Genomic DNA, 24,793 nt, shown 5'->3' with positions numbered 1-24,793 from the left:
ATGTTCCCAAATAGCTTTAATTATAAAAAGGTTTCAAAAAACAGAGGCTGAAAACAGAAATGTAGTATTATAGATAGTATTGATTAGAAGGAATAGGGATTCATTTATATGAAGAACTCATATGAGGTTCAGAATCCCATTTGCTGTGTGCTGAATTACAAGTGGATGGCAGTTTTTGCGCCAACAGGTTTGCAAACCTATGTAGAAAAAAGAAAGGCAAAAGTAAATACTATTATCCCCATCTTGCAGATGAACAATTCAGGCAGAGAGACACAAACTGACTCATTCAGGATTGCACAGGGAATGTGATGTGGGCTCTAAATCCTGAGTTCACAAGATCTTGTTGCTTTGCAAGCAAGAAATTCCTTTCTCTAAAATGCAACGTGACACAGCTGCAATGAGAAAATTGAGGGGCAAAATAAATATTAAGGCAAATCAGATAAAGAAACAGCCCCAGCTCTGTTAAAATCTGAAGTGTGTATCAGTTCATAAGTATCAGTTTAGGTGGTTTGTGGTTTTGGGGTTTTTTTTGGTTTGTTTTTGTTTTTGAAAGAAAGAATTGGGTTACCTGAAGGAAAGGAGTGTTTGTCACTAAGAACATGCTGCACTTTCACATATGTAATGCTCCAGTTTTTCTCTTACAGTGAAATTACTAGAGATTTTGAAGACAAAACTATCATAAGGACTCTAACAGTTGCAAAAGCCACACCAGAGGACTTGAAACGGAATTATACTTGTTATGCCAGAAATGCCAAAGGCGAGGACCGCAGCCAGGCCATAGTGCGCATGAAAGGTAAAATACATGCAGATCATGGGTGTGAAATGAGGCATGCTCAAAAGCCATTGGTTCTGCCTTGAGCCTTACCTTGCAAAACAGCAGGGGAACAAATAATTCCATGAGGCCTTTTTCCCCAGCACACTGTTCTGTATGTGCTGCTGTCTTACTGCTGTCATACTGCACCGCTTCTTGGAGGCAGGGAGCCAAGGATGCATGTCACATATACCCTGATGCAGTCAAGTGCGTGGGAAGAGAGAGGGGTGGATAGACCTGTTTCATCCCGTCCATGTACCACAATTGAAGCAGATCTGTGGGGACAGGCTACTTGAAATTATTTTGGGTTACTTGATTGTGTGAGGGTTTTGTGTGACACAACACCAGAAGGCAGACTGCACCCATTGATTTTGCTCAGGGAGTGAGACTGTCTAACCATGATGCTCTGATTTTACTCCTTGCCATGATGATGCTCCAGTCTAGATACTGTCATCTCAGCATGGATGGTATGGACTGATACAGGTGGACTGATTCAGTGTGGGGTTTTCCCTACATCTTTCATCAAAGATTTTGTTCCTGTTTCCCAGGCCACTTCTCAGTAATAAAAACTGAGTCTTCACTATAGATATGTGAGGTTTCCTGATAAAGGTGGATACTTCTACCTCCTTATCAACCTCATCAGAGCTTCCATACTTGCTTGCTGTAGGTTGAACCTCCCCTCTCCCATAAGGGATGTTGCCCTGCCTTGTGTACCTTCTTCCCCTGACTCTGCCTTATTAACATGGGAAGGCTTACAAAGAGATCTTTCTCTTCCTTCTTGGTACCTGTCTTTCTTCCTTTTTAGTCCCATTCTGTTGATACAAAACTTTTCTGGATCATTAGCAAGGAACAACAGAACAAACACAACTGAGTCTGAAACCATCTGACAGTGTATTCATCCTACAAATGTAATTAATCTGGGATGTTGTTTATGCATGTAGCAGAAGTGAATCTAAAAACTTCAGATTCTTTCTCTATACACCACTGCCTAAATGCTGTTTTCTAGTGGGCTGATCTGTACTCTCTTCTTCCACTGTCGAGTGGGTTTGCTCTGAGCAGACCTGGTTACTCACCATGCCTCCTTTCTGCTCTGTTCTACAGCAAAATCTAAGAACAATCCCTAACCACTGCTGGCAGGGCAACCTTAAACTAAGTTCACTGTAGACCATCCCACAGTACACAAGAACATCAAGCATGCCAGAACCTAACCCCTTAGCACTTGTCTTCCAGGTTTTAGTGAGTAACTGTATATATTTTCTGTATATAACTATATATATTATATAGTATATATTATAGTATATTCTGTATATATATATATATATATATATACATACACAAGAACAGGAAAATGGATGACCTGGGAAATTACAGACTAGTCAGTCTCACCTCCATGCCTGACAAAATCTTGGAGCAGATTCTCTTGGAAGGCATGCTAAGGCACATGAAAAACAACAAGGTGCTTGGTGACAGCCAGCATGGCTTCACTAAGGGGAAATCCTGCCTGACCAATTTGGTGGCCTTCTGTGATAGGGCTACAGAACTGATGGACAGGGGTAGAGCAGTTGATGTCATCTATCTGGACTTGTGCAAAGCGTTCGACACTGTCCCACACAACATCCTTGTCTCTAAATTGGAGAGATATCAATTTGATAGGTGGACCACTTTATCCACCACAGTGGATAAAGAACTGGCTGGATGGCCGCATGCAAAGAGTTGTGGTCAATGTCCAGCTGGAGACCAGTAATGTGTGGTGTCCTTCAGGGATTGGTGTTGGGACCGGTCTTGTTCAACATCTTTGTCGCTGACATGGACAGTGGGATTGAGTGCGCCCTCAGCAGGTTTGCTGATGACACCAAGCTGTGTGGTTTGGTTGATACGCTGGAGGGAAGGAATGCCATCCAGAGGGACCTTGACACACTTGTGAGGTGGGCTGATGCCAACCTCATGAAGTTTAACCATGCCAAGTGCAAGGTCCTGCACCTGGGTTGAAGCAATCCCAGGCACAGCTACAGGTTGGGCAGAGAAGAGATTCAGAGCAGCACTGCAGAGAAGGACTTGGGGGTGCTGGTCGATGAGAAAATGAACATGAGCCAGCAGTGTGCGCTTGCAGCCCAGAAAGCCAGCCGTATCCTGGGCTGCATCAAAAGGAGTGTGACCAGCAGATAGAAGGAGGTGATCCTGCCTCTCTACTCTGCTCTCGTGAGACCTCACCTGGAGTATTGTGTGCAGTTCTGGTGTCCTCAACATAAGAAGGACGTGGAACTGTTGGAACAAGTCCAGAGAAGGGCCATGAGGATGATCAGGGGACTGGAGCACCTCCCGTATGAAGACAGGCTGAGAAAGTTGGGGCTGTTCAGCCTGGAGAAGAGAAGACTGCGTGGAGACCTCATAGCAGCCTTCCAGTATCTGAAGGGGGGCTATAGGGATGCTGAGGATGGACTCTTCATTAGGGACTGTACTGACAGGACAAGGGATAATGGGTTAAAACTTAAACAGGGAAAGTTTAGATTGGATATAAGGAAGAAATTCTTTCCTGTTAGGGTGGTGAGGCACTGGAATGGGTCGCCCAGGGACGTTGTGAATGCTCCATCCCTGGCGGTGTTCAAGGCCAGGTTGCACGAAGCCTTGGGTGAGATGGTTTAGTGTGAGGTGTCCCTGCCTGTGGCAGGGGGTTGGAACTAGATGATCTTGAGGTCCTTTCCAACCCTAACTATTCTATGATTCTATGATTGGCTCCAACTCCTTCATTAATTGGGTTATATAAGTTTCCTGCTTTTTCTGGATTAACTTCCCTCTTTCTCATGTACTTCTGCTGCTCATCACCTGTTGAAAGTTTCTTCCTTTCCTCCTAAATTTCTTCCATTTTCTTTCTTGTAATCCAGTTTCTAACAAAACTTATTAAATCTTGGAATTTGGTGGTTTCTAGTCACTGCTGTTCTTTTATCATGTAGTTTGCCAGTATGCATGTCAGCTGCCATCTGAATTGCCATAAAAACAGAGTTGCCCAGGGATACAGTTAGAAGAGTTGTTTTCTGTCCTTAACACAAAGAAGCAGCAGTGGTGTAATAGACACTGTATGAGTTGAAGGGGGGCCTGTAATGTTCTGGCTTGACGTCCACAGGTTTTCCTATTTATTTTGAAATATTTCAGCTTTTCTGTCATGAACTCTGATTCATCTTTCCTGGTAGAAAACAATCAGACTGTAGCTAGTTACATCCTTGCTGTCAGTCTGAGACAAGCTACAAGAACTTTATGGCTTTGATGGGCTAAGAAAATGGTGGCCATTGCCTTCGTTTTACAGCAAGTCAGCTTTGGCTGGCTGTCCTATAAGTAAGTGCTGTAGTGTTGTCCCAGGGGTTTGCATGTACTGCTGAGAAGGTTATGTTCACCAACTGGCTTTGGACCATGCAAGTGGTTTCCATCAACAGATCATTCTACCATCTGGCTGCTCGCATGGTCTTGCTCAGAGACAGAAGTCCAGCCTGTGCTTTGCCTTGCTCTGCCAGGCCAACCAGACCTAGTAACCCCAAATGGGGACTCCAACACTGCCGTCCATTATGTCCTGCCAGAAAAGTCTTGGCTTGGCCAGCTTGACTCCTGTCTGTTCCTCTGTGGTGTTTGGCTACATGTGACACAAGCGTTCTCCTGCTTAGCTGAAGGCCTAACCTGCTCTGTAAACCATACCTCCTATTTGTTTTTGAACCCAGCTGTAGCACCGAAGTACACCGTGGAGCTGGCCTGTGGACTGGGAGCAACCATCCTGCTCATTGTGGTACTTATAGTCATCTATCACGTTTATTGGCTTGAAATGGTCCTCTTCTATCGGGCTCATTTTGGAACAGATGAAACCATTCTAGGTAAGGAGCTAAAGGGCTTGCATTTATTTTACCCTGCTACAGGCCAGACCCTTTGTTTTCATAAAGAAGTGTTCATATAAGCTATTTTTAACCCTTTTCACAGCATAATGACATTTTGACCTTCTATTTCTATACCTGTATTCATCTGTGTGGGTCATTTTAGAGCAAGAGAAGTCAGGTTTGGGTCAGGGGAAAGGAGAGAGAAGTCCTCTGTATTCCCTGCAGTGGTAAAGCATGGATGTATCAGGCTCCCTGGGGCACTGCCCTGCTGATGGCTAGCTGTTTCATCTGATCTAGATCTATCTGATCAAATAAGTTGACAAGTTTCAGTAAGTCCCTGGTTTCTTTGATGAAAGGATTCTTTGAAATCCAGGATTTGCTTTAAAATGTGAGAAGGCATCCAAAGGGATGGATCTGGAATAACTTTTCTGTCCTCAGTTCTTCCACAGCTTCCCTGTGTTGCTGGGAGTTCATCTCTTAGGACTCAGAGCTGAGATTTCTGACTCTGTAGGATAAGGAGGGTGTTCAATTCCTTGCAGCTTGGGGTGTGAACCTGCCATGGGGGCGCTTGGAGGGTGTAGGCAGGGTGCAAGTCTCTGTCTGATGGAACTGCTCATGTGGATAGACAGCAGTGAGAAAAAGCAATGTCAGAGATGTCAAAAGACAAAAGGACCCTGAACAGAATGTGTTAGTCATCTTGCTGTGGTCTCATGCCTTCAGTGACCCATCAGAGTCTGAGTACCTGCATGTTCATGGGGGGTAGTTAAAGAGGCAGTGCTGCTGCCTTGTAACTATGTGTCTTAATGTAAGGTGCCCAGGCTTAAAGTGAGCCTTCATATATTTAGTGAGTTTTTACTGCTTTTCCCATGAAACAAGTCAAAGGCTCAGCATGTGCAGTATTACAGGTGTATCTTCTGCTATTTGTGTTTCTCTGCACTTCCAATGCTCAGACGGGAAGGAGTATGATGTGTACGTGTCCTACGCACGCAATGCTGAGGAGGAGGAATTTGTGCTGCTGACACTGCGGGGAGTCTTGGAGAATGAGTTTGGGTACAAGCTGTGTATCTTTGACAGAGACAGCCTCCCCGGGGGAAGTGAGTATTTCACAGGAGCTGTGCTCCATGCACACCCTCTCTTTATTGTTCTTTGATGTACTGAAAACTGATAGGAACTGGCCTATCCAGATTAATTTTATTCTTTATTTTTTTCCCCATCTCTATTAATGATCTCTTTTTGATATCTTCTAATGTGTTTGCTTCACGTGACAATGTTGCAGATGCTCCAGACCACCAAAAAGGCTGTGGTGGGCAAGTGGTGGTGGTTAGTTGTTTTAGTTGCTCTTCCCAGGAGTGATGTGCAGGAGTGATTTATCTATCAGCATGAGGGGATCAGACCACTGACCATGCAAACCGCTGATCTGCCTTAAAAAAAGGGAATAAGGTCAAAGCTAGAAAGGAGGCTGGGGATGTGTGATACTGACCAGACTGGTAGCTCACAGAGTGCCTGCAAAACCCAGGAATGTCTGTTTCAGGAAGGTGTGGAAAGCACCTTGCCAACATCAGTGGCAAGATAAAATGCCCTCCCAGAAGGCCTCCTACTCAATTTCATTAGAGAGTCTATATCTTGACATGGCATACAATTGAGTTGCTATGATTAAGAGTACTTTGCAGGTAGTGAGATTCATCTCTTCACTAAGATGTAGGATTTTCACTGTTTCAAGCTAAATCGTACAAGCTTCTGGGCACAGCATCTCCTCAAGGGGTGCAGGGAATCACCAAGAATGGAAGTTTGTGAAGCTCTCCAGATATGCATACAGTTACACAGGTGACACAGAAAGGGCACAAATCTAGCCAAGACTCTCAGTTTCCAGTGTCCTGACTGTATTATCCCTGATGCCTACTAAAAATTCAAAACCCGAGCTTTTGCCAGTGCAGACTGCCCTACTTTGAATTCATGTGCTTTGGGTCAGGTCCCCACAGATGACAACCTGTGCTGATAAAGTTCACTGGGGTCCCTTTTGGGTAGGACAGGGGGACTGCTGGGAGTCCCAACCCAGCTGTGTGACAGAGGGAGCAGAATCAGTCTGGGATCTGCGATCTGTTATCTATCTCCTAGACTGTTGCCAGGACACAGCATCTCTAAGTTTGAAGGAAAATAAATATATGTGCCTCAGGGGACAGGCACACAGCTGCAGTCCTGGTAGTGTTCCTTCTAGCGAGAGCCTGGACGACATGGCAGGGCACCCTCCAGGCTCTATTTGCTTGATGCCAAGGTCAGGCTCAGAGCCAGTGAGCTGTTCTCACAAATTCCTCCTCAAGTCATACATCTCCCTCCTGTTCTTTTTGCCACTTCTTGCCATCCTTCCCTTCTCTCTTTGTAGAGTCTCCTTTTCCTCCCAGTGCATCATTTCTGGGTTCCCTGCCCTTCAGCCTCACCCCTGGAGACTCCCACCCCTGATCAGTGGCAGTGACTGCCAGTCTCAATCCAGCACCAGCCCTCCAGGGCACTGCAGGGGTGGCTTGTCATTGCACTGCCATTTGCAACACTGCTGGGGGTTTCCCATTGCTTCTTAGCTAGGATTTGACTCATTTTCTTGGGGAAGCATGGTGGCCAGGAAATAAATAGCTTTTGGCAGCCGGTGTCATGCCTCCAGAGTGTGCATCTGTGTCACAGGAAGAGCTATGTTGTCATTGATGAAGAAACAGTGGGAAATGGATTATCCTGCAAGTTTGCTAATGGGAACTAATCAAACTTGCTTGACAGCTAAATGAAGTTGCCTGTCAGCGTTATTCTATTCTTCATTGTATTTTCTAATCAGTCAAGAGCGTTCCCTTGTCAATGAAGTGTGGGAGATCCTGCAGCAAAGAGTGCAAAGAGGATTTGCACTTGAAAGGGATTTTCACATTAATTATGGAAAAGTGCCTAAGGACAGTCTACCTGCTGATGTTAGAAAATCCAAGAGGATCCACAGTTACCATGACATGTGTCCAGCTTGAACGGTGTCATTTTTGGGACACTTTATTAACAGTCCTCAGAGCTTCTAGCAACTTCTCACTTCTAGCAACACTCAAATCTGCGTTCATCAGTGATAGCAACAGGAACAGCTGGATGAGTAGCAGGAGTTAGGATGGTAGTATTTCCAAAGCAAATTAACCCATGAGGGCACTCAGGGAGGGTGTGAATACTTAGAGTTTGGTGTGGGTAAACCGAGGCAAGATGAGTGAAGGGAGAACCCAGAGTCATTCTGGACATCTGCCAGAGAAGGATATAAGTAGGCATTTGGGCTTCCTGATGCCTCTTCAGGCCGAGTCTTTTCCAGCTGGCATTTTTTCTGTTTTGCTTCAGAACCTCTTTTTCTACTCTCACTACAAGGAAGCTAAATCTGAGCCTACCAGAGCAGCCCTCTTGGCCCCATAGCATTCTTGTAGCATTGGGTAGTGTCATTGATGCATAGCTACATCTAAAAGGTACTGTTCTATCTCAGGCATCTGTGTGGCATGGGGGGAAAGAAACACATATGCAGGCAGCCTGGGGCTGGGAGTAGAAGATGTTGTTGAAGATGTCACTGTATGGGGCAGTGGGTACCAGTGATGGTGTAGGAGGCCCTACCTGGAATCACTTGCAGGGCTGGGAAACACCAGTATAGTATCTAGAGAGTGCCTCCAAGGGACTTGATTTTCGTCTTCAAGAGACAACCGGGGTGACACTAGCAGCTCAGCAGCATGTTCTCATCCATCACTAACCACCTCAATGTTTCTTTCTCCCAGTTGTCACAGATGAAACCCTGAGCTTCATCCAGAAAAGTCGACGTCTGCTTGTTGTCCTGAGCCCCAACTACGTCTTGCAGGGAACACAGGCCCTGCTGGAGCTTAAAGCTGGTCTAGAGAATATGGCCTCCAAGGGCAACATCAAAGTCATTCTAGTGCAGTACAAAGCCATCAAGCAAAGCAAAGTGAAGGAGCTGAAGAAGGCCATGGCAGCCTTGACTGTCATTAAATGGAAAGGCGAGAAATCCAAATTCCCAAAGGGCAGGTTCTGGAATCAGTTGTGGGTGGAAATGCCAGTGACAAAAATTAGCAGGAGTCTGAGCCTTGATGGGCTCATCTGTACCCCTGAAAAATGTTTGACACCATCAGAAATCAAAACAAAACAAACCCCAGAAATCCACAAGTTAGGCCAGGGAGTGCAAAGGAACTCAGCCTTTTTCCCATAAAGGACTGCCCCGAAGCATTTCAGAGGATAGTTGTGCCTCCCTGCAGCTCTTCTACTGCCCTGACAGTAGAGACACCAAAGATACATACACCTCCTCTCTGCAAATGCATGTCCTTGTCATTAACCACAAAAGCCCTCAGCTCAGGGTTGAAATTTGGGCTGTCCAGGTGGGATGCAGTCAGCACCTTGTGACAGCATGGTATTTGTATAGGCCAGTGCTCCTAGATCCAAATCCTATGGGACCTTCATTAGCCTCCAGGACAGAACTCCTTTTTTCTCTGAAGTGGCTTCACTCTGTCCTGGTCTTTGGTCCCTGTTGCAGAGGCTAGGGAGAACAGTTTGAAAGGTGGCTCCAGTATAGAGCCTTTCATACATGTCCCAGCTATATAGTCCTGATTACTGTGAGATCACAGTTCCACTTCAGTGGCAGGATTGCAGACTCTTGAGGCTCCTTATCTTTGCTCCTCACATTTCTGAAGGAGCAGGTGCATTCAGATAGTTTGGCAATCTGAAATGGCTGTTACAAATGCATTTAAAAAACAAAACCCAAAAAAAAGCTCTGTACTGTAGCATTTCTACTAGTAAGTGGTCAGTCTCTGTGGCTCTGCAGTCTCCCGAGTATCTCACATCTTTCAGAGCTGTAATGCTCAGAATCCAGGGGAAATTTCTTGTTAGTACAAACCATGGAGCATGTCTAAGGCGTGCATCTTTGTAGAGTAAACTCAGGGATTTCACAGGCACTGTAAGGAACTCCCATTTACTACTTGCCCACTGTCCCTGTGCAGCTGGCTGGGGGAAAGCATCATGCAAGGTGCTGCCAAGGCCTCTGGGATGGCACTGGTATGTGTCCAACTCCCCAGGAGACCCTAAAAACTTATTTGAACTTACTAAAAACTACACTAGCTCTATCCAGCTGGGTAAGACTATGAAGAAAAGCTGAGAGAGCTGGGGTTGTTCAGCCTGGAGAGGTCCAGAGACCTTATTGTGGTCTTTCAGTACTTAAATGGGGCTTATAAGAAAGATGGGCATACACTTTTTAGTGGGGCCTGTTCCAATAAGACAAGGGGTAGAGGTTTAAACTGAAAGAGAGGAGATTCAGACTAGATTTAAGGAAGAAAATTTTACAGTGAGGGTAGTGAAACACTGGCACAGGTTGTCCAGAGAGGTGGTAGTTGCCTCATCCCTGGAAACATTCAAGGTTAGGTTGGATGAGACTCTAAGCAATGCAGTGATCTAGTTGTCCCTGCTCATTGTAGGGTGGTTGGACTAGATAACCTTTGAAAGTCCCTTCCAACCCAAACTATTTTATGATTCTGTGATGATTTGGTGTTCTCTGCCTGCATATGAAAAACATCACCATTCCTAATGCAGGGCTCAGGTTTAACCTATACTTAGCTTTACAAAGTAAGTCTCCACCTATCCTATTTCAAGCCCAGAGTAGCAGAATAGAGGATGTATCTCAGTTTCATTAATCTTTGCACAAAACACAAATATGAAAGTCACTGAGTACCAGTCCTTGCTTCAATGGGAGGCAGCAGGCACAGGAGGGGATCTAGTGAGTTAACCCTGCAAGACCAAGGAAGGAAGTGTCCCTTCCCCTGTAGGACAGACAAAGCACAGCGGGATCCTGACATTGTCTGGTACTGTTGTTGACAATGTTTTCACATAAAACTATAAGCTCTGGGGGTGTCTCCATACTCCTACAGCTCCCAATGCAAGGTCCTGCCCACTTAACTGTGAATTTAGTATTACGCACACTAAGTCCATGCTTTTTTTTTATTGATAATGATTGCTCCTGAGTCACCTCTGACTCATGCTTTCACTCTGTTGGTGTCTGTCAGGTGAAGCATATCCATTCATAATGGCATTAAAAAAGCACTATGATTTGCAATCTACATGTTATTCGCCCAGCTGAGCAGGAAGGTTTGAGGGCATCCCCATAAACAGCCCAGTCTTAAAGGTGTGGGCTGGATCCTGACATCAGTGAAGCCTCTTGCTCTTAGCATCTTATGATTATAATGTTATTCCAGGGCACCAGGGAGCTGCCATTGGGCAAGTACTGTACAAATATGGAAAAATAGGGCTTCTTTCTCACCTTCTTCATCCTCCCCACCCCAAGTAAGCTTTGCTTTAAGCAGGTTAAATTGCAGTTAGCTTCACTGAAGGCAGTGGAGCTTCTCATCTGCTCAGAGATGCTTGAAAGCTTTGCTGTTACAAGCTTTTCTACTATGTCTGTGGAGGGACAGAGATGCCTCCCACACTCCAGAAAGCTTCATTTGTATTAGATAACACCCAAAACCATGCTCAGTTTTATGAATCCCTTGCAACATGTCATTTTGCCCAGCTTCCCCTTTTTTGTGTTTTCAGCATCTCTGTGATCGGCTGCCCAGTCTGCAGGCAGAGGGAACGCCCTGAGGCTAAAGCAGAACTGTGTTAGATTCCAATTTGATTTTTAAAAAATTGTCACAAAAATACGCATGAATTCAATTAACATCCCAGACCTCACCACATCACATCTCATTTGTGGCTGAGTTACCAAGAGAACTGCTGATGTTTTAGTAAGTCTGATTATTTTAGGAAGTTAAATCCACCTCATTTGTTTGGCTGATTTTATTCAAGGGATTTTCCAAATAAGTAGTAGACCAGGATTTTCTCCAGCATACGTTGCTTTGGTCCTTGGTGCCATTGCAACCCCAGAACAGGATTACTGAGAGGCATCAGAAGAGCACCCAGAAGGCAAAAGGTGTGATGGTCTTAAGGGAGCCTGAGAGGTCCAGAGGGAGCAGCATAGAAGGAATACCACTGGAGCAGGCTCTGCTCCCTGGAAGCTTTACCTCTGGCTTTTCTGGGAGCTGTCAAGCCAAGGGTACAGCCCAGTCCCAGCTGTAACGCAGATCTGCAAAGCACCTCATATATGCTTGCCGTTTCATTGTATGCCATGTATGGTTTCCATTGTGGGATTCTGTCACAGCATGTTTACTTCAGTTGATTCATTCGAATTCCTGTGCTCTAATCTAACGTTTATCAATATGCAGCTCATACAAAGTTCCTCATTGTTATTTCATGGGGAAGCAGCGTGGCATAAATTGCAAAAAATACTTTCCCCATGCCATTTGATGTTGTACAGATGTTCCAGAGTTTTCCATTCCATTTCTGTATGTTTTTGCCTTTTTGTTATTTGGTCTCTGACGTGTCAGTATTATAGAATCATAGAACAGTTAAGGTTGGAAAGGACCTCAAGATCATCTACTTCCAGCCCCCCTGCCACGTGCAGGGACACCTCACAATAAAGCATGCCACGCAAGGCATCGTGCAACCTGGTCTTGAACACCGCCAGGGATGGAGCATTCACAACGTCCCTGAGCAACCCATTCCAGTGCCTCACCACCCTAACAGGAAAGAATTTCTTCCTTATATCCAATCTAAACTTCCCCTGTTTAAGTTTGAACCCATTATCCCTTGTCCTGTGTCCCTAATGAAGAGTCCCTCCCCAGCATCCTTATAGCCCCCCTTCAGATACTGGAAGGCTGCTATGAGGTCTCCACGCAGTCTTCTCTTCTCCAGGCTGAACAGCCCCAACTTTCTCAGCCTGTCTTCATATGGGAGGTGCTCCAGTCCCCTGATCATCCTCATGGCCCTCCTCTGGACTTGTTCGAACAGTTCCACGTCCCTTTTATGTTGAGGACACCAGAACTGCACACAATACTCCAGGTGAGGTCTCATGAGAGCAGAGTAAAGGGGCAGGATCACCTCCTTCTATCTGCTGGTCACACTCCTTTTGATGCAGCCCAGGATACAGTTGGCTTTCTGGGCTGCAATGCAAGCGCGCACTGCTGGCTCATGTTCATTTTCTCATCAACCACCACCCCCAAGTCCTTCTCCGCAGGGCTGCTCTGAATCTCTTCTCTGCCCAACCTGTAGCTGTGCCTGGGATTGCTCCTACCCAGGTGTAGGACCTTGCACTTGGCATAGTTAAACTTCATGAGGTTGGCATCAGCCCACCTCACAAGCGTGTCAAGGTCCCTCTGGATGGCATTCCTTCCCTCCAGCATATCAACCAAACCACACAGCTTGGTGTCATCAGCAAACCTGCTGAGGGCGCACTCAATCCCACTGTCCATGTCAGCGACAAAAATGTTAAACAAGACCTGTCCCATCACCGATCCCTGAGGGACACCACTCTTTACTGTTATTATTTTATTTTGCTTTATAATAATTTTATATAATATACATAATTTTTTATTATTATTATTTTTATATTTTATTTTGTTTTTCAATAAAACATTTCCACTTTTGCATTTCATTCCTTGTGCATTTCTCATAATTTTCCTCCCCATTATGTTTGCAAAAGGCCATTAAAGAAAGATGACTCTGTAGTCCAAGCATCAGGATCATTTGGGGACACCTCCTTAGTGATGGGGCATTTTCTTGTCTGTTTCATAGTGTGCCTGCAGATATCCTGAGGCACCGCCACTTCTACCAAGGCCATACAAGTGGAAACACAATGACACACATTATTCAACTGTCACCCAACAGTGGACATGCACACACAAAAAGCCACTGACCCATAGAGTGCTCCCGTGGCAATCACAAGATAGAAAGATGGGAAGGAAACACCATCCCTTTGCTTGGGAAACCAAGCCAGAAACTTTGACCAGAAATCTTGGAAAACTGCCCTAACCACAGAAATCAAACTCGCTCTTCAATCGCTTTGCCCACCACCTTTCAGGCAGTTGGGTAGAAAAGGTTCATTCAGCTTTGTATTTTCTCATCAAAGCCACTTTCTGAGATTTTTCCTTGTTTATGTGCTAGCAGGTACATTGGGAGAGAGCCTAACACTTCTAGACCACTAACAAAATGAATACTTGAGGCAATCTATGGATCTGGGGTCTACAGGGTATGAATATGGGGCCTGTGAGTCCCTAGCTTTTATTGGGCTGGGACAGAAGTATAGCTCTTACAATCTTGTGTTAGATCTCTGGGGTGCACTAGGCGAGACACAAATAAACAGACAAAAATATGCACTGATTTTGTAACCATGTAGTAAACATGGGAGTTTTTCAGGATAAAGCAGATACCCAAGAGTATCAGATTCCAAGCTCTGTTGGTACCCAAATCCCCACCTGTTCCATCTTGTGCTGTTGGTGTCACTGGGAGGGACCATCCTCCCTGCACACTGTGAAGTGGCCACTCAGGATTTTACATGAGCTGGAATTACATTGAAAACTGAACATCTCAAGCTATTCTGGCCAGCCAAGTCTAAATGCATCTCATTCTCAGACATAAAATCTATCTTTGGGAACTTGAGCGTTTTCCCTGCCAAAAAAATGTCAAATCTCAGAAAGTGTTGCAAATTTAAAATTGATGAAAGAAAACTGTCACTGTCAGCTCAATCAAAACATTTCATTTCAGCAGTGTTGGGATCATTTGCATTAATTGAACTTGTGCTTTTTGTGCAGGCAGGTACAATAGGTGACTTCCCAGGGGCTGCTCCTGACTACGTTGCACTGTGATTTCTGTGATTCCAGTTTCAAAAAGGAACCTTTCAAACCAGGAAAAACCTTTTTCTTTCAAAAAATGTTGAAGCTTGGCTGATTTCAAAATAGATCTCAGCCAGTTATAGAAAGTTTTGAATGAGGTCTGGACTCAGTAGATTAGGAGATTGCTGCCAATTCTTTGTGCCTTTGAAGCAGAGTGGTAAGAATGATTCACGATGTTAAGTGACAATTCTGACAGAACTGACTTTATCTTCTACTTTTGGCTTCAATGAATCAGTGTTTTCATGCGTGTGGTGGGGGAAATATGCCCAAGTCTTGTGTACAAGATAAAATGCTCCAAATAGTTTGATTTAATTTCCAGTATTATGTTAAAGAGCCAAACAGTGCCTTACTTGCTCTATTCCACTGCCACTCACCATCCATCTCCGGGGATATTACTGTACAGTCATTTTTCCTATCCCAAGTTCTTGATCCCCAAATAATCTAGTGACAGTGAGTTTTACAGCTAGTCACATGCCTTTTAAAAAAAAAATATATTGCTCTTTATAATATTAAAATAAGATGCATCTAGCCGCAACACAGTGCACATTCTGCTGTGAGATGAGGAAAAAGGCAGTCAAGTGCTGGAATAATAAGAGGCGTTGCCATTGTAGAAAGGGAGCAGTATTTTTCACTGATACAAAAGAGCAGTGTTTCATTGGCAGGGAAGGAAATGAGTCTCCAGATTGAGGAATCAAGGCTTTAGCTTTTAGTGTGAAAGGCAATGGAAGCAGCAGGTAGCCCTTCTCCCCAGGACAGCTTTTTGCAAGACATTCTACAGAGAGGTTTTTCTCTCTGAGTGTGCAAGAGCTCTTATTCTGATGATCCCTGTCTTGCTTGAACCACCTTGTCCTCAGGTCCCCTCCATCTTAGTAGGCACCAGCATTCAGTAAGTAGGTGCGTTTTTTAAGCTCTTACAGTTCTGTTAATTAGCTTGAGTTAATTTGCTGAGCCCCACAACCCTATTAATTCACATCCTTTCCAGTGTTCATCCATTAGCTGTAACATCTTCAATATGCTCACTGCAGCTCAAGCCATAGATAGAAGTCCAAGGTCATCCTTCAGGTTTTCTGCTTTTCAACATTCATAATAAAAGAGATGCTGCCCTTGCCTGGCACCATTTCAACTAAGCATCTTGCTGAGCTTTACAAACTGCAATTAATCCCAAGACATGCTTTTGAAGGATGGTATTTTCACCCCCCATGATGGCTAGGGGAACTGGTGGAGAGACTTACAGCTGACTTTTGCTTTGTAAGCTTGGAGGCTTCCATTTCTAGATGAGAGAGCACGAGAGGGAGAGTGGTGGGACTCAGCAGTGCAAACTGGCATGATGACTAGATTGCTTCACTTGCTTCCCCCCATGCAAAGGGCTGCTAGAGCTGTGGGCGGGTGGTTCCCGAACAAGACCTGCCCTTTATCAAATGCCTGCACTTCCCTGGTCAGGAGTGATGCTGTGCACGGCAGAAGTCAAGAGTATGTCTTGGCATATTCTACCATCCTTGCTTCTTATTTACCACTGCAGCCTTCTCAAAAACACATTGCAAAGCAAAAATGCTGCTTATTGCTCCTGACAGCAGGATCATGGACGAGTTGAAAGTCACTGGACTTGTGCCAGGTTTCCCCTCTGTGGGAAGGGGGGAATCTGTGCAAGCATGCCACAAAAACTTTCCTTCAGCTTTTCTCTCCCTGCTCCTTCCCCCTTGTGCACCCCAATTCCTCTGCCCTTGCACTTTTAGATACCACTGAAGCTGTGTTTGACTTCATCCAGAGGAGCCGAAGGATGATCGTGGTCCTGAGTCCCGATTACTTGACAGAGAAGAGCATCAGCCTTTTGGAGTTCAAGCTGGGCATCATGTGCCAGAATGCCATCGCCACCAAGCTTATCGTGGTGGAATACAGGCCACTGCAGTGCACCCACCCCAGTATCCTCCAGCTGAAGGAGTCCGTCTCCTTTGTCACCTGGAAGGGAGAGAAGTCCAAGCGATCTGGCTCCCAGTTCTGGAAGGCATTACGGCTTGCCCTGCCTCTGCGCAGCTTGAATGCCGGCACCGGCTGGAATGAGAGCTGCTCCTCCCAGTCGGACATCAGCCTGGACCCCATACAGAGGAAAAGGAGCCGGTTGAAAGGGCAGCCTAACCCACGGGGTGCCACAGCAGTGACTCTTGCTCCCGGAGGGACAGCCACAGCCCCCAAGTCAAAGGCCAGACATGGAGCCAAGCACTTCTTGATGTGCCGGTGTTGTGGGACCTATTGCAATGGTGGCAGCAGACTCAAGCGCAAGCATCGGGCTGTGGCTGAGCACAGGTGGGACACTCAACTCTGCAAGTCGGGTTCAGGCAGACCCACAGCACAGGGGGTTCAGGGCAGAAGTCGACCTGACCCCCCATCAGCACAGGCTCCTGGTCTTGCCCTATGCCATTACAGTGACCTGTCAAACAACAATGACTTCTATGTACTTTAGCCAAGTGGCTGATGGCACAGCAGGTTCTGGGCAGCAAAAAGAACTCACTGCAGCCTCAGCTAAGATTATTTTATGACATGGTGTTTTTCACCACCAATGTCAGCATGAGGACTGCAGCAATATCACCAGTGCTGGTGATCTGAGCCAGGGACCTGCAGCCACACAGAGCAGTGGCTGCGGGCTGCCTGCCTAGGTCCCTCTCCTTTATTTAAATTGTAAAGTGGAGCTGAAAATGTGTTTCTCTGGCACTGCTTTTCCCAGCTGTGGTTGTGTTTGCCTCAGGACTGCTGCTGGGGTCAGCTGTGGGAGGGCAGGTCTCCAGATCAGGGGTCAGAAAGGAGGAGGTGAAAGAAGCTGTGCTCCTGGAAGTAACCTCTGGAGAAGGGAGTGCAAGCCTGCATTTTGCAAAGGATAAAACTGTGCTAATGAAGGCAGGAGTGCACTGTGCAGTATGGTGTGTTATCCGCTGTTGTTTAAAACAACTTAGTCAAAAGTTTAAAGACAAGTCCCTTCTCTCTAAATAAAACTGATTTCTTTAACTTGTTGTTGTTACAAGTACCATCAGAACTGGTAAATGTTGGAACCATATTCATCAGGCAGTGCCTGGGGAGGTGGTTTGCCCAAGCTGGCCGAGGTCCCCTCCTGTTCCCAGTGCTTGCAGTGGGCTCCTGGGCTCGGTCCCTCTCCCAGCTTCACCATATGATGAATTTGTTCTGTCAGTTGCATGACCTTTCAAGCAGCAAGAAAGAAAACCATTACAAACCTAGGGAAATAGGATTTTAAAAATTCTCCAAGTAGTCAGTGAGCTCAGGGATAGGAACAAGACCTCAAATGCTCACAGAAAACCTGAGGGGCTGAAGCTGAGGGGGTCAAAACTCAACTACACTTCATTAAAAACCAGAAAGAGTCTTTGAAGAGTCTCCCTGGGGCTGCTGTTTCATCAGCCCATTGAGATGGCTGTCTGCAGTGTTTGCCACTCTTCACCCGCAATGAAAACTTCATTGCTTCATTCTGCTTTGTACAATGACTTCTCTCCCCACCAAGGAAGGGAGCTAATCCTGGGAGTCAGCCACTTGCCTTTATTGATGCTCAGACATGCCAAACAGGGCAGTACACTGCATTTGTTTTCCTGAGACAAAAAAAAGGGTCTCCTTCACCACTCTGTTCAGTCTAGTTGTTGCCTCTCAGGCTGGCAAGTAATTATTTTACTTCTGCCTTGGAAATATGAACTGAGCCCTGGGGTACAAGGTCTGTGGCCTCCAGGACACACCCTTATCTGATGTCCTTAGGTGCAGCCCAAGTGAATCTGCTGGACATCTTGCTCATTTTAATATTGCTGAAGCCCAGTTATAACTCACACATTGCTTTCCTTCCCACAACAGCCCCTCTTCCCTAGGATTGCCCAGACTTTCTTGAACCTTCTCAGATCAAGTACAGCTGATGGCTCTCCTATGCTGCAACAGACCAAGAAAACAGGAACCAAAACCACTACTGTTGGGTTGATATAGATAAAACAAGGGTAAACACCCCCCACCCCCACCCCCCCCCCCCCATGTCATAGGAATTAGAAATTTATACTCCAGAGAACTCTCCAGGAGTGAATTTCTCCATAATCGCAAGCAGACAGATTGTAAATTGCTCAGGAAAATTTTGCCCGTATGTGGCCAGTCTCAGTGATCAAAGAGAAGCAGAAATGAGATATTTGGGAAGTAAACTGATGAATTGTAGAACGCTTTGTGAGAAGTAATATAAATACCATTAAACGGTTAAATGGTTCCTGTTGCTTACAACTAGACATGGCACGATACTCATTCTGGTAGAGCTGAAAACACAAGCTACAAAATACAAATACTTTGCAATCAGCCATCCTCCAGAGTCAGCATATGTGTTATTTGTTGGCATTTAAACAGCTTTTATTTACAGACTTTGCCCTTCTTTGACTGTGTTGTTGTCTCAGTCAACTACAGCAAACCAAAGATGCAGGAAGCAACAGCTGGAGCTTCTAACAGATATACAGAATGCGCAAATCCAGCCTTTTGGCACAAACTGTCATCTCTTCATGAAAGAGCAAATGTAAACTGGCAAGGACCTTTGCTTCTCCTGTTGCTTCAATATAGCTAGTACAATTTTACTACCCCTTTCCTAGACACCAGATGGACCCAGAGCTTTGGTTGCTCTTGTAACAAATACTGAGACATGGTGGATTTCAGTGTGTGCAGAGACTTTGCCCCCTGAGGCCAATGTCCCAGAGCCCAAAGGCACACCATACTGGGTGGGATGTTGCAGCAAGAACACACAGACCAAACATGAGAAACCTTCCGTTTTATTTGTCTCTCATCCTAAGCATGTTGCTTAGAAATATCTACGAATGCCAGCATGAGCTCCTGCTTTAAGACCAGAACAAACTCTTCAGAGACTTGAATTCTGTTCTCTGAAAATCAGTTACAACTTGTTCATGTCTCATCTGACACTAGCTGGTGGAGATGGACTGTAGTTACTGCTTTCTTCTCTGGTATACATGTATTTGTCAGTTGTATAAATAAAAATGCAATCATCTCCAAAGTTAACAGTCAGAACAATATTATAATCCCCTTCACCCCACCCATACCTCTCTAGAGAACTGTTCAGAGGGGAGCAGAGATAGTATATATGGAGAAATTCTACTCTACCCTAATATACCCTAAATACCCATGCAACTTTGTATATTCTGCTTAAGGCATGTACAAGACAAGCAGGTCATAATGTGCACAGCAATTTGTGCAATATTTCCACTGTCACCTAGATGGTTTTAATCCGTGAAAGGCTGGTGGTGTAATGAAGACACTGAACAGTTAGGGAACACAGGCAAGTTAGTCCATCTCAACATCGACCTCTCTTTGCCTCAGTGACTGCAAAGCTCTGGTACCCAGGAGGTGTCTCCCTAGGAAGTTCCACTGGACATGCTAATAATGGGCTGCTCCTCACATCTTAAATGTTGGACGAATCACTAACCTGCAAGAACTTAATAAAATTTTCTTCCTAACATCAACAAGATCTTTATTTTCCCCTATTACACTAGATGCTGATTTTAGAGCATCTGATTGAAGAGTATTTATAACATACATTTTCCCAAATAATGACAAGATTGTGAAGAAACCAACAGATTCCAGAAATAGGGAAAAATGTTTCAGACCTTTAATCCTAGATCCACATCTATTTATTTATTTATTTATTTCTCCCATGATCAATTCAGCATAATACCTGTGAAGGGAGGCAACACCGCTAGGATAGTGTCTGCCCAGTTAGGATAGTGTCTGCCCAGCGTGACAGACTCAGTGTAAGAGTATTACCCAGATACCCACGTCAAACAGGCAAGGGTACGCAAGAGGGTACACCTACAGCACAGAGCTGCAGCCTGGGGGACGTAAGCCTGCTCACCACCACTTGGCTTCAGCTGGCATCTAGTAAAATGTGTTGCTGTTCTGGAAATGCATGAGCTAACCCACTGCGGCAGGAGTAAGGAGAAACATCAGTGAATGATCCCATAGCTGCCTACTCAAATCCATGTGAAAGAGGCAAGGCTGGATTCTTGTTCATGTTATATACCGTTACTGATCAGTCCAGGGAGACGCTGCAGCTTTAAAACAACATAATAACTGCATCACTTAGGCCCCTTTTGCAAAGGTGTTAATGAGATATATAAATGTTGCAGAATGGTTTCTAGAGTAATATGACTTTAATTCTTCATAATAGCAGACACGGTAATGGCCAGACATCAGGCAACACAACATTTACACTGATCTGCCTGTAATTAGGCTAATGATTTTTACCTTACTAAAACATATCTGCCACAAAGTTATTTGGCTTGGAAACATCAAAGTGGTTTCCCACTCATCACTATTTGTTCAAGTGAATAATCAGCCTCATCCTTAATATCATGCCTGATTGTTTTTTTGCCTGGCTTTTGCTTCCGAACAGAGCTCTTGTTCTACCTTTCTCTGCTACAGGAAAGAGTCTTCTCACGTATTTTAATGTGGCAATTCATTGCCTGTGATAGGATTGTTCTCAAGTTTTCCAAAAGGTTCTTTTCCTTTGCTGTCATTTTCAGACCACGGGTGCCAGAGATGTCTCCTGTTGCCTGGGCTGCACAAGGAGGGGAAGTCCCTGACCCATGGTTATTGACTGCTTCCCACTGACTTTTTCCTTTATGCCACCACACCTCAGTGGGAAACCAGACTTCATTGCTCATCCATTCCAACACGTTTCCAAGGAGGTGCTATGGCTGTGGTGCCTCCCAGCACTCTGCTGGCATAATCTTAGAGACGAATATATTGTTACACTGCAGTGTATCTGCTTGGGGCCAGTTCATCAGGCAATCCAGATCACGTTGCACGCTTGGTGAAGCGGGAAATAGCGATAACAGACAATCTTTGTGCCATCTGCCACGGTTGTTAGCTAATGATGTTTTATTTATCTCTAGATCAGCCATGAAGACACTGACTCCCACTAGAAACATGTTCAATGACATGTTCTCATCTTTTGAGATCTACAGGTTAATGAATGAAGAACCAAAACTTTGCTGCTGATGTGCACAATGGAGTGCTTACAAAACTCTACTACATCTAAATACCCAGAGTTATTATTGATGGAAAAATGTCATTTGGGAATATCTGCTCCCATCAAGCTATCAAGTTGACTGGCTACCGATTAATTATACTGGCACTTTGAAGTTCTACATGTAGGCAATTCCATATTGACCCATCTGAAAATGAGCCTGCAGTAACACATACAGATGCAGAAAGAACCTTAGTTTCCCATTCAAAAGAAATCACACTATTTTGTTTTGGTTTTTTGTTTGTTTTTTTCTCCTCTCTTCTCATCAAACAGAACACAAAGAGCACAAGATGACATCAGAATTTTCCATGAAATTTTCTTGGCAATCTATATCCACAGCAAATGAAAAATGTTTGATTCTCATTTTAGCTTCTATTTTCTATAACTTACTCAAACATGTTTTGAAAATTTTTTTAAACAAAGCTAAAAATGTGCTATGCCAAGAGTGTTAAAAACATGTTGGTATTTCACTTCTGTTTTGCTTACAGCATGCTTTGTTAAGACTAATCCCTTCTAAAACATTTAAACTTAAATGAAAACAGTGTTTTCCTTTGAAAAGCAGCTTTCATTTTAAACACACCATCAGATCTGAATTGGTTATCAAGCTTGCCTGTTTCTGCATATTAGCCCAGCACTCTCAGTTTTCAGTATTTACAGTTTCCCAGTCCTCTAAGATTTATTAAAGAATTAGGTCAGTGATACCATGAGCTTCACAACCAGCCCTCTAGCAATTGAAAAGCCTCCAACTGTATTCTTACAGCTAGCTGGAAAAAATCAACATGTTTGCATATCAGATCGCATCAGCAACTCAAATCTCACTCATGTTTGTGTATCAGGACCCAGAACTTGGCTGTGGATAATGCCTTACTACCTCTTTCCTCCTATATGTTGCCAACACAAATGGAGATGTCTCTGAAGACAGTAATCCCCGCCTTCTGCTTTTCTCATGCTCTTTTGATGCACACTGTTGCCAGTTAAAGAAATTTCTGCTCCATTCATGCTTCCTTTTTAATTGCATGCCCCTTTCTGGAGGCAGGCAAGAGTAACATCTATTATTTTGTTTCACATCTTTGCCTTGAAAGCATCTGCTCTACTCGCGGTGCGCAAGAGAGCAGCTGCTTGCTCCCATTCAGTGTCAGCCTCACTGGCACATGTTCATTTACCTGCATATAACATCCTGATGGAGTCAGACAGTATTTCAGACTCAGTCATTATACCCTTCAGACTGGCACACATAAAACAAAAACTGAAAATCCCAAACCTCACAAAACCAAATATTTGCCTATTGTCCCCTCATATCCACATCTGTTTTGAATGGTTTCATCCACTCCACCAGCACAATCCTGCCAGAGTTCTAGTTCACCCAAAGAACTGTAAATGCTTTTGCCTATCATTTGGGCACAAAGCTGGACCTGAATAGGGAAAAATGAAGACATCTGGGTTATATTAACATCTAGTTACCACCCAGCTCCTCAAATAACCATCAGAGCTCATATAGGGCTGCTCTATTAATACTGGGTGCTACCTTTCTGCTTGCTTGACTTCATGCTTCCTTCCCCCTTGAGGTCCTTAAGGATATAGTTTAATAAATGCCAATAATGTCAGCAGAATCCATTCATATCACCGTAATTTTAAGTATTTATTATAGCTTTTTTTTTGGATGTATAGAAATAGACCCAAGTAACTAGGCTAAATTACCTTTTCCCTGGGGACACCTTGCACTTCTGTTTTGCTTTGCTCTTATCAGTAAGCCAGACCTCTCCCCCATGCTCCCTCTCACTCTTACACACAAATGTCATTGGGAAGATGCCCAGAGCTTACTTCAAACTTAATGCTTTGCCCAGTGTGGCTCAACTGCTTGCAATTCCTCTTACATGAATGACCCAAGGTAAACTAGATCAAGATGATTTAGCTTCCTATCCTAATTTCTAATTTAAATACACCTCTTTCTTGCTGGCCTGTATCTGTGTATTGTCATGCACACAAGCAGCAACCAGGTATTTCCAGCTGCTCTGCACACCTGTTTATTACCGGGAGACAGACTTAGCAGGTGATTGGAGCTCACCATCCAGCTGTACTCCAGCCTACCTGCTTGCTTGCTTGCTTGCTTTCTGTCACTGAAAAATACAGCAGCTTACCTCCTGTCCTTATACCCCTCTGCCATGACAGTATCTGGACAACTCTACTTCCAGCATATTCTTCCTTTCCATCTTCACAGGTAAGGAAGTGTGTGCCAGGTGCTACACAGATATCAGAAGACACCTTTTGCTCTAATGAGGCTCTATGCTTATTTTGTATCATCCTGGATGCCATACATAGCATGACAGCAAACCTCCTGAAGGTATACTAAGTCTCCCCAGTTTGGCCCTGCATACAGTGAAGGGGTCAACACAACAGATGCTTTTGAGCAGTGGCTTCATCAACAAGCATGGTCCAAATCTGTGTACAAATGCCCACCTGCCAGTTACCAGATTAATGCTGGAGCATCTAGATCCGAGCAGCCTGCAGGGTGTCACTTCTTGTCACCAACTGTTTCAGTTTGGTGGGTAGTTTATATTTAGTCTCTAGTAGGTGATGTTATGAAAGGAGATGGAACAAGGAAAAATGTGGCAGAGAAAATAGATGACATGATTACAATAAAAAAAAGTATTCATCCTGGCATTTTCAATTGAATTTTATGACAGAGTTAACTTTTCTTGAGGGCATGATGAATACAGTACTTGGCAGGCAAATAGAAGCTCTCCATTATAGTACTACAAAGTGAAACTGTGGCCACTCATTTCACAGGCTAAAGACCCTTTTTTTCTCTTTTTAGCCAATGCTTTTAAGAAACACTAACATAAGAGAGAAACTTGTCCAAAAGCAAGGACTATTGTTGAGAATTCACAGCTCCCTGGCTGACACCTTAGAAGCATTCACCATTAGCTGCTGCCACCTTTATCACTCAACTGGAGCAACTACTGCATTGCTTGATATTCATTTCTCTCCTCTCAGGTTGGTGTTCGGCCTTTCTTTTTAAATACCAGGTACTGTAACCTCCCTCCCCCTAACTAGGGGTAGTCAGAAACTCTTCCTACCTCTCATCCCTGGTTGCAAAAGCAGAAGAGACAGGATTAATACTAGAATAGTTACACTAAAATTTTCCTTCACTTCTGAAAGTTAGAAAGCACCAAATAATTGAGTAGCATTGTGAACAGGAGGTAGGTAGAAACCTTGCAGTAAGTCCCACCTGAAGCAACTCCTTTGTTGCCTCAAGCAATTGCCTTAAGGGTCACTAATCAGGCAATGCTTATAATTACATCAGCTGTGTCTGAGGTATATA

General features: G+C 44.4%; 1 protein-coding gene and 1 long non-coding RNA gene across 3 annotated transcripts in view; one reads left to right on the top strand and one right to left on the bottom strand.

Moving 5' to 3' along the window:
• IL1RAP (interleukin 1 receptor accessory protein) overlaps positions 1–17,417 on the top strand; it is a 51,640-nt gene extending 34,223 nt beyond the window's left edge. Inside the window, exons 8-11 of one of the 2 annotated variants that reach the window (XM_061452145.1) lie at positions 645–793; positions 4,519–4,668; positions 5,619–5,762; positions 16,154–17,417. In XM_061452145.1, the coding sequence (XP_061308129.1) occupies positions 645–793; positions 4,519–4,668; positions 5,619–5,762; positions 16,154–16,878 (1,168 nt within the window). In that variant the 3' untranslated portion in view covers positions 16,879–17,417. Of the gene's footprint in view, positions 1–644; positions 794–4,518; positions 4,669–5,618; positions 5,763–8,435; positions 11,457–16,153 lie in introns of those variants that run through there. The other variant, XM_061452146.1, reaches the window with a different exon arrangement.
• On the bottom strand, positions 17,400–24,200 carry LOC133268687 (uncharacterized). The gene is made up of 2 exons (XR_009743140.1): positions 23,929–24,200; positions 17,400–17,607 (listed from the first exon to the last, which is right to left on the bottom strand). It is a non-coding gene; the product is annotated as an uncharacterized LOC133268687 (long non-coding RNA).
• Between the last annotated feature and the right edge of the window lie 593 nt (positions 24,201–24,793).

This window comes from Pezoporus flaviventris, unplaced genomic scaffold (genome assembly GCF_033815535.1).
Source record: "Pezoporus flaviventris isolate CSIRO_AGI_PZ_B2104156 unplaced genomic scaffold, CSIRO_AGI_Pfla_v1 ptg000013l, whole genome shotgun sequence".
In the NCBI taxonomy this organism is placed as follows: domain Eukaryota; kingdom Metazoa; phylum Chordata; class Aves; order Psittaciformes; family Psittacidae; genus Pezoporus; species Pezoporus flaviventris.
The sequence above is the reverse complement of the archived record's forward strand: the minus strand, read 5'-3'. Positions and strand labels throughout refer to the sequence as shown.